Source organism: Cyprinodon variegatus, unplaced genomic scaffold (assembly GCF_000732505.1).
Source record: "Cyprinodon variegatus isolate N-32 unplaced genomic scaffold, C_variegatus-1.0 Scaffold0, whole genome shotgun sequence".
NCBI lineage: Eukaryota > Metazoa > Chordata > Actinopteri > Cyprinodontiformes > Cyprinodontidae > Cyprinodon > Cyprinodon variegatus.
The window spans coordinates 3,151,017-3,160,882 of NW_015150453.1; the positions used below are offsets into that span (position 1 = coordinate 3,151,017).

A 9,866-nucleotide genomic window follows, 5' to 3' on the forward strand; every position below is an offset into this window, starting at 1 on the left:
CCCGCCGCATTGTTAGAGTCAGCTGCAACAATCAATTCCTCAAGTCTAACTGAGTCAGCAGTTTTCTGTCTTGACTGCAAAATTGTGCTTAGGAGTCCATGTCCCAAAAGTGTTAAGGCTTTTTAAATCTCAATACCACACTTTTTTTTTTAGGTTCCAATGAGCTATAACAATAAAGTTTAACAAGATGAATGAAGAGATGCAAAAGCATTATTAAAGGTTTACATATCCACAAATAAGCACAATCAAGGTAATTTCAAAATATGTAGACAAAAGTTTAAAAGAATTGGCCTGGTATTGGTGTTTTTCCCCAGCTCACCAGATATGTTCATCTTTTTTAGTCAGAGAAGAAAGGTTCTCAAAGCATCGCATCATGGTTGAATTAAAACTGTTAGTCAGCTAAATTAGAAGGATAATCACTGCATTTTATAGTTGTTATCTTTTTAATCAGTTGCAGCTGTCGATATGTCGTTTTAGACTGAAATACAGGCTAGCTTAAATTTTATGTACTGATATTTTCTAAAAAAAAAAAATAAATTAAAAAAAGGTGAGTTGCCTTTGCAAAACCCAACCATAACGCCAGTGCAATGTGAACCTAACTTCCATAATGACTCCTTGTTTATCCTGTCAGCGGGAGCCACTACAAAAGAGAAGACAGCATCATTGTTAGCTATAGTTAATGAAGCCATAAGGTCACCACAGCAAGCAGAGCTGAGAGGCCCAAGGTGGAGCCAAAGGAAGCAGATATAAGCTTTCCATCATTCACCAGCCTGAAGGAAACAACTTCCACCTTAAATCCATCCTCGGTGGCCATGCAGCGGAAGACACCTTCCTTTAAGGGGGTGTCAACCACTGGGCCCAAGACACAGAAGTCTCCAGAGAACAGGCATGGGTAGTTCTTGATGCAGTTATCCTTCTCCCAGCGGTAGGTGGCGTGGAAGGAGTGAACAGGGCAGGGCAGGAACACGGTGGTATTTTTTCCTTTTATCACAATCTCTCGAGGAGAAGTACGACGCAGCTTTAGTGCTGAGTAAAAAAAAGAAAGAGACACCTTTTTAATAAGTAAAGCAATCCTATTAGTAATAGTAAAGCTCCTCTGTTAATACAAGAATACTGCAAATACAGTATGAAGCAATTTAAAGCATCACAAATGTAGTCACAGAAAATCAATAAAATGTTAGTAACAGACAAAAAAAAATCAACCTAAAAATACAAATAAATAAATTGTTGGTTCTTTAAAAAGGCAACAGATTTCCTACAGCGGATATATAGGCCTATATAATAACATAGGTTGTGTTTTATTAAAAGGTCATATATAATATGTGGCTCTAAGCAACTTTTATTTAACTGAACTCGGGGCAAAGGAGCTCTCTGGATTTTAAAGGGTTTGCTGTCATAATGTAGTACATTATAGTCATGATAATACCACAAACTCTCAAAAAATGTGTCTGTTGGAGTCAAATAGTTTTTTTATTTAGTTTCAGAAAGACCAACACATGCTGACTGAATTATTTTTTTATGATGTTTCTTTTTTTTATCTGCAAATTTGTACTGGTTTCTCTTTGACCAAAGTAAAAAATGAATTACAGTCTCAAGCTCCTTTGAGCAACAATTAATCCAAACTTAAGATTTTCCACTACAGCACCAGATTAACTTATTCTGATCATAAATTTTGGAGAAAAAAACAATACATATTAGGTGATAAAAATGCATCTCCATACTTTCTTAGGAGTAAACAAGGATATGAAATAAGCATGAAATAAAATTAAGACTAAAATATGAAGAATCTATCTACATCTCTAAAAGAATTAATCTAAGAACCAAAGCATATGTTATTCAAAGCTTAATTAAAAAGGAAATCACAGCAATAAGCATCAAGTCCCAGAAGATGCTGTATCATATACTTTACAAAAAGAAATAAAATTACATCCCCAGCTGAGAAAAAATTTGGAAATTTTTAGTCACTGTGACAATAAAAATGCTACTCAAGCAGCTGTTGCTATTGACACATACTGACTCAGATCATCATTACATGTAATCTCATCTATTAAGCAGGGATTTCAACAGATTACTACTGTTAAAGCAGGAAGATCAAACCAAAACTTAATAAAAATAATTATTAAAAAAACTCCAAAGAAACTGAAGTCTCTGATTGTCAACAGGGATGTGTTTTGGGATAGAAAGACCAAATTATATCAGAGATTATGAACTCCAACCAGTGACACCACTTAAGACAAATCTACTGTAATGTTTACCATCTGATACACTGAGTGCCTTTAATTGTTATGTAAAGTAAAATTTGCACTGGGTTATAAGCTTTGAAAACAGGGCAAGTCATGAAATAGAAAAATGGTTTGGACACTGCTCAATTATCTGATATCAATCTTTTTCTTATTTTTCTTTTCAGCTGAAGTTGCAGAGCAATGCAACCACTTTGGTTTAATTAAGACAGAGAGAGGGTGGGGGAGTGTAGATAAGGGCTCACCAGCAGCCTCCTCACAAACGGAGGAGTTGGAACTGTCGAGATTCTGAATAAGAGTTCTGTGAGGATAAAATGAGAGAGAGACAGAAATAGGAGCATACAATTATTTCACAAAAGGGCTAATGAATCATGCTGCCATTTACTTATACATTAAAATAAGTGAACCTAACCATTCAGGAAACCAGAGAAAATATAACAAATTATTAAAAGGATAGCTCTTTACTATTATTTTCATGTTTTAAAAATAAATTAATGTATGATGGCTTAGCGTTTTATAACTGCAATGTTTGTTTTATTTTAACTATCTCATTATGGCCACTATCAAGCAGGTGATATACAGTAAAAATTTTCCCTGAAAGTCTTCAAATCTGTTAAACAAAATGCTTAATAAGCTCCATCTCTTATTCTATTGATTGCATTTAAATAAGCCAATAGTGCTGCAGCAGTGACATCACATCTAAACTTACCCAGTCGTGACGTTGTATCCAGGCGGGATGGCGATGCACTTCCTCCTGGCCTTGTCCCAGCCACAGTATGGATCCCTGGAAAGGATGCACTCCCTGCATGTGTTGCCATAGCGGCTGCAGTCAGCCAGCGGCAGTCGCTGCACCTCCATGGCTGTACCGACATACAAGTGACCCTATGGGGAGAAAAAACACAGTCAGCAATTTAGTTTTCCTAGATCATCTTCAGCTCATTCTATGCAACTTTCTGCTACTGCAATAAAATGTAAATGTTTTACCTATAGATGTTAAAGATATTGTTAAAAATTACTAAAGCAATAGTATATCCCAAGTATATTTGGTCAATTCAGTCTAAATATCCATTTGAAAAACTCTTGGTCTTGTAGTTGAATTTGTTTTATTCTGAGAATTTATTTCATTTACGACCTCAGTACATTTACTACTGCCAGCTATTATTTTGTGGGCATGGTATTAAAAATCAGATTTGTAAGTTTTTATATAACTGTTTCCTTTGAACTTGCCTCTTTTTGTTTTAATTCAGTGTTGATCAATAACATCCATTCAGGTTACCGCTGTAAATTATTCTTGCAGAAGCATTAGGTGTAGTATCCCCTATGGTATAATTCTATTTTATTTGTCTGTAGTATTTTATCATTAAACATGAATTATTAGATGTTTCACTCACATTTATCATCTCTAAAACTGAAATGGTTTTCTCCTTTTTCACTTTGGTTGACAGAATCAGGTCACATCGACACACAGAGATTAATATAGAAAATATTTTCCTTGCTGAATGTTTAAAACGTCTCCTGGAGCTGTTCCTTTTCTTGTTTAAGACAGCGTATTATTACAGATTTAAAGCATAAATTACTTCTTAAATACACCTTTGCCATACATTAAAGAAGCTTTTGTACCTTTTGTGAGTCGATGGCCATATTTAGAACAGGTCCTTCGTTGTGGAACAGAGAGTACTGAGATATGATGAAGACGTCCTGGATGGTATGAAGGACCTTGAGGACTTTGCCCTGATCTGCAGACATAAGGAAGCAGAGCACACTTTAAATAGATGATCTATCTGGAGACCTTTTGAACACAACCGAAAAATATTTTGATATCACTCCGATGTTGCAATTTAATGGACTGAAGCAAAGATTTACATCAATAACAAACATTCTAAATATAATTTTATACGATGGTTTACAGAAACAAATGAGACTTGAAAGTCCCATCCCAACCTCTCCCCAGCAGCACTATGGCACATAATCAGTCTGAAAGAAGTTTTTCTTAATTTAGACTACGTAACGTCTAAAAACCCACTTAATTTTGGGTAATCCTCGCTTATTTTGCATATCTAAATGAGGAATTGTAAGCCCGAATTACATGTGTGATACATCATTTGAAAGCTAACATCTACCGGTAAATATAAATGAAAATAGTGCGACTATGACACAGCCTAAACTGCATCAGTTCAAACATGACTCAAAGTTGTTTTTCTTCTCAAAAACAATAGGTCTTATTTGAACAGCAGTAACAGAGAACATGCTTGGAAATAGGCATGTGTCATAGTATTACATTTCTTCTACATCATGTCAACCACAACTGCAGACCTCTAGGTATAACAGTTCCAGAGCTGTGGGGTTTTGAACTTTTGGTGTCTCTAACATTTCCAAATCTCTCCAAATGTGCCAGATTGTGCCAAAATGTGCCATTACTTAAATGTTTAACATCATGATGTAAATCCTGTAAAAAATGTAAGTTTGTATGCTTACTTTCTCAAAAACTTTGGTTTTTGGTTTCCAAACATTCTGAGAATTCTGAGCTTATTTAGGCTGCAGTGTAGAGTAAGAAATAACTTTTTAAAGTGAAAGTGTGATAATGTTTAAACATCAGAAAGTGAAAGTGCCCAAGTACTTTAGTAGTATAAAGAAAGCATTCTTAATTTTGCTGTTTTCAAAAAGCCAAACCAGAAATTGTCCCAAGATGAAATTCAGATGTGAAATATTCCCTAATTTATCACTATATTTTGAGAATCATATTCTCATTCTTACTGAATGTTTTTAATTGAAAGTTTAACTTTTTAACACATTGAACACAGTTTGCCAGCTGCTATCCATTTTAAAGCATGAAAAAAAATAAAGAGTTTCAATTGTCGTTGCTCTCATTTTGGAAGGAAAGAAAACTACTAGTGTTGCACCAAAAACAAACCAGGAAAAGAAAATGTCTGCGGTGTGGTAGTATTTCGTTGAAGAAACGCCTGCAAGTACATTGGCTAAATGCAAGATTCGATACCAGAAGGTTTCGACAGGTGGAGTTAAACCGGGTCAGTTTCAATACCTCAAAACTGATCAAACATTTGAAGTCAAAACATTTGAACGAACACAAAGAGTTCAAGACTGCCAAGAGAAACCGGGAAGGACCGCAGCAACAGACCTTGGTCAGTTCCCTTCATGGAAAAGAGCAGTGGGACAAGAACAGTGAAGCAATAAGACAGATGTTTGAGAAATTATTATTATTATTTTACATCCAATTAGTATGCAGCCCTTCATATATACACACATACACCAATTTCAAACAGATATTATCGGTATGGTATCAGCTAATACTGTACAGCCAGGTATCAGGTATTGTTTATCAGTATCGGGGCAAAAAAATGGCATCAGCGCAATACTAAAAACTAGGGGTGTCAACAATAATCGATTCAGCGATGCATTGCAATGCGGGGCATGCACGATTCAGCATTGATGCGGCAACGTGCCATAATCAATTATGTCACTGTTTATTTTCTGGCCTCAAATGGACAAGTTGTGAAGTTTCAATTAGTTCCGGGGGCATACCAACAACAATCAAGATGGCTGAGGCGGAGGGAGATGACCGCGATAGACGGGTAGGCCTAATTAAAAACGCACCAAAAGCTTGGAAAGCGGATATCTGGGCACTTTTCGGATTTTACGAAGTCAATGGGATTTTGATGCATCGCAATGCATCGTAGAATCGAATTGAATCGAATCGTTACCTGGTGAATCGTAATCGAATCGAATCGTGAGGGCAGTGCCAATGCACACCCCTACTAAAAACTACCACTGAAGAGTCAGGCTGTTGGTCCAGTCAACCTGCAGACCTCAACCTCATTGAAATAATACTGACTCAACTTTATGTAACCTTGGAATAAGAATCTCTTTCATAAAGCCTGAAAAGATTTCTTAAATTACTGTAAAATGTCTCTATAAAAACCCAGAAGACTAATAAAATCTAAATCAACTACTTTGAATAACACTTTTAACTAACTTTTGAACTCCTGGGAATACTTCATTTTTCAAATATAAAATTACACTGACTATAGGTCTCTTCTACCCCTTGGCTGTTTATTCTGATGCATCTTTCAAAAATGTAAGCAAGCTGGTAGAAGCACATTGTCACTCTTCACAACGCAATGACAAGGGAGCTGATTACCAAGAAACTCATTTAGTGGCCCGCCGTTTGGACTGCAGGTTCCGCTCTGCTGCGTAGCCTCAGAGAAGAGGCAAGATAATCAAATATATTCCTGCTACTCGATTAAATGTCTGAGTTGGTTCTGTAGCTAATTTGACTTTATGCCAGTTTGTGTTTTCGTTACCTGCCTCCAGCATTGATTGTAATGCTGCATCAATAATACAGCCCTGTGAAAAGGATAGTATCAAGCTTTATTTAGTCCAGACGGAGAAACGAGGTTTTGTCTGCTTTTAAAATAAAAATGTAAACAGTTCAAATAGATAAAAAGATAACAGCTGAAATTCCAGACATGACTGTAGAGCTTTACACTGCTAGTCAATAGTGCATGAACCCTCAGTTTGAAGGATGATGAGTCACTACTTTCAGCTATGAGTTATTACTTTTTACTTCACTACTAACTGAGCAGCCATGGCTCACCCCGTTTACAGCATCTCACTCACCACCGCTGGTGTCTCCCTGTAGGTTTTAAATACTACAAGTCATTTTTCCTTTTCATTTCTTAACAGAGCTGCTTTTTTATTGCTTACAAACAAGTTCCTATTGTCCAGATGACAAGTTGTCAACTTGATAAGTTTGTTGTTACAGTATGTTCCAAAATGTGTTTTTGTGTTTGAGACATAAAGGCTTATTTTATCTCCTCTGCTATAAAAATGTGAAAGAGTGATGGCTTTTATTAGATCTCTTCATTTCCTGAGTACTTTGTCTGTGAGGCACTATCTCATTTAAAATCAGACCATTAGAGTCTTGCTGTCACTTGATTTTCTATTGTCTGTTTTTTTCATGGACTTCAAATCCTGTGTTGTCAACGATAACTTTCTCAAATCCCCTCAGTTTGCTCTGATGATTCTTTAATCTAGTCAGCAGCTATTTTCAGCTCTTTCATCAAACCAGCATATCAGCAAAAAAAAAGACAAAACTCAAGGGGAAAGGGTGACAAAGCTGAACTACTGTGACATCTGCTGGGTAGACGTGTATTAGCTATATTTATCCTAGCAGGATCTGCTGAAAGAACATGTTCTTCACTTTACCTTTACAATTATACAGTGAAATTATTATTTTTTTAAGTCTTAATTGGCATACTAAGACCCAGGTGGAATCTTTCCAAAGGCTGACAGCAGCATTTCCTTATTTTGCAGGAAAAGTCAGTTTTACTTCCCTCAACCTTGATATTTTTCCCATCATACATTTTGGGAGGCCAGCTGGGCCTCTAGTCTGACTCTCTAACCACACTGCAGAAAAAGGAATATGACTTCTATCTCAAATATGAAGTCAAGCTGAAACAGATATATGACTCTGACATTTGTTCCAACCCTTAGGGAAGCTTCTGCTATAGCACCTTCCAGGCTGAAACACTAAAAATCACTTTACGCTGGTGGTGGTCAATCCGTCACTCATCTACTGAGGCAAAATAAATCGTTGTAGACTTAGTTTCTTATTTATTTTCCACCTGTGACAGCCTACTGTTAAATATTTCGGCTTTCAGGCTTTGAAAAGTGTACCTCTGCACATTTGGATCTTTGATGTGTTTATTTAAATTCTGTTTAAAATATCTTCCTTGCTTTGTGCATTGTCAGTCCGTTATTATAAAACTGGCTTTTATGCTGGAAATTGCTAAATATATTTCCCCTAAGTTGCTTTTTCATCCTTATAAAGGATCCAGTCGTGTCTGTTACATAAGGTGCCTCGGCTGGAAATATTAGTCCTCTAAGAAAGCCTCTCAGTTTAAAGGTTTTATGATTGTATTTCCTAATAAAGACAAGACAAAGACTTGACAGTAATGCTCAAAGAACTTGATGGCAGGTAGTAAATTTTGCTTTTGAAATTACTTTTGAAATGTTTTCTTTTTTCTAAAAATTCCTAATTTTTTTTTTTGTTTATCTAAAAGTTTTTTTCTCAGCCCTGTTTGGCAAAACTGATGTGATAGTAAAAGGAATATGCTGTGAACAGCTCTAACAGTTTCAAAAAATAGAGGTCAGAATTCAGCAACAGAATCTCTGTTCGTGCATCTCTAATCTTAGCTTTAGGGGTTTTACTATCATCTTTTCCTAATTTATTTGCCAAAATTCCACATAAAAAGCGTGTAAAATATGCAATATTTTCCTATCTCTATGTTTCTCCATATAGTTATAAGAGATAAGCTGAGAAAAAAGGACAGGCAGAAATGTAAAAAGGGACAGACAGAAATAAATAGCAGCAAAGACATAACTAAGGTAAAAAAATACAAAGAATAAAACAGACAAAAATATTATAACATGCACATAAATAAATACTTAAAAATATAAATAATTAAAAATTAAAGTTTAAGATCATAAAGGACAAAAAAATAAACAAGGTAAATATTACGAAGGCAAATAAATAAAGAAGCTAATTAAAAGAGTTATGTACATTAATGTCTCACTGTATAATTTAATTTCTACTTACATTTATTTGTTTATTGTATTTTTTGTGGCAATTAATTGTATGCTTATTTATTTATTGAGCATTTATTTATTTCTGTACTTATTTTTAAATATGGCAGAGTTGGTCCTCCATAGATTATAGCATCATGATTAACAAAAGAAAGATAAGGAAAAAAACAGAACAACTATTAGGAACAGCTGTTTGAAAAACAGTCAGTGATGCTCCTGCAGAAAAAATCTGTGTTGATGTGTAGTGAGAGCCAGGCTACTGACATAAACATCAGATAAATATAAACATCAGAGTTAAATATCGTCAGGTTGTGTGGAGGTTTGTAGAGGACCCAAATGCAGAGATGGAAGCTAAAGTGGTTTCCTACAGATTTAATGAGAGGAGGCAAGAGAAGCATAAATCCAAAAATAACTGATCAAGGAACACATGAACCAGAACAAAGGGGGATATGTTTAAAGGAAGGAATGAAGAGAATCCAGGCGTAACTGCAGAGGAGGAGTATATATATGCCAAACAGAAGAGAGAATGGAGTAAACAACTGATTGGGAGCAGGTGTGGACAGAAGGATGTAGAAGGGAGCTAGGTGAAGGAGACTGACACAAGGGGGGGGAGTAAACAAGAACTCAAATACGACCAGAAAACAATTAGACACAAAAAAGAAATGAAACCAATTATCTAGAAAACCCACAATGACATAAATCAAAGTATAACTAAAAACTCAAAAGGAAAATTTAAATAGAACCAAAAAGTCCAGAAAGTATGAGGTCCAAATATGAGGGAAAATATTAGATTTTTATTTTCTCTTTATTTGCAGTGTGAACATAGCTAATATTTTCTAAGGTGTCAGATGAGCACGTTTCCTAGACCTTCACACAAATATACCTGGAACTACGTCAACTTCATTTTGAGCCTCGTAGTAAAGTTCTTTGAATCTTGTCTTTATGATACTTCTGATGAAATGATTCCACTAGAATTAAAGCTACAGTGTGTAATTTTCAGCGACATCTAACGTCCAGACTGCA

At 35.5% G+C, this 9,866-nt stretch overlaps 1 protein-coding gene across 1 annotated transcript in view; it reads right to left on the reverse strand.

Moving 5' to 3' along the window:
• Positions 1 to 438: 438 nt before the first annotated feature.
• Positions 439 to 9,866, reverse strand: part of LOC107084890 (semaphorin-7A-like) — a 65,683-nt gene continuing 56,255 nt past the window's right edge. The window contains exons 11-14 of the mRNA XM_015374987.1: positions 3,861 to 3,976; positions 2,950 to 3,122; positions 2,486 to 2,541; positions 439 to 1,026 (exon numbers count right to left, since the gene is read on the reverse strand). Of these exons, the coding sequence (XP_015230473.1) occupies positions 677 to 1,026; positions 2,486 to 2,541; positions 2,950 to 3,122; positions 3,861 to 3,976 (695 nt within the window). The 3' untranslated portion in view covers positions 439 to 676. The remainder of the gene's footprint in view (positions 1,027 to 2,485; positions 2,542 to 2,949; positions 3,123 to 3,860; positions 3,977 to 9,866) is intronic.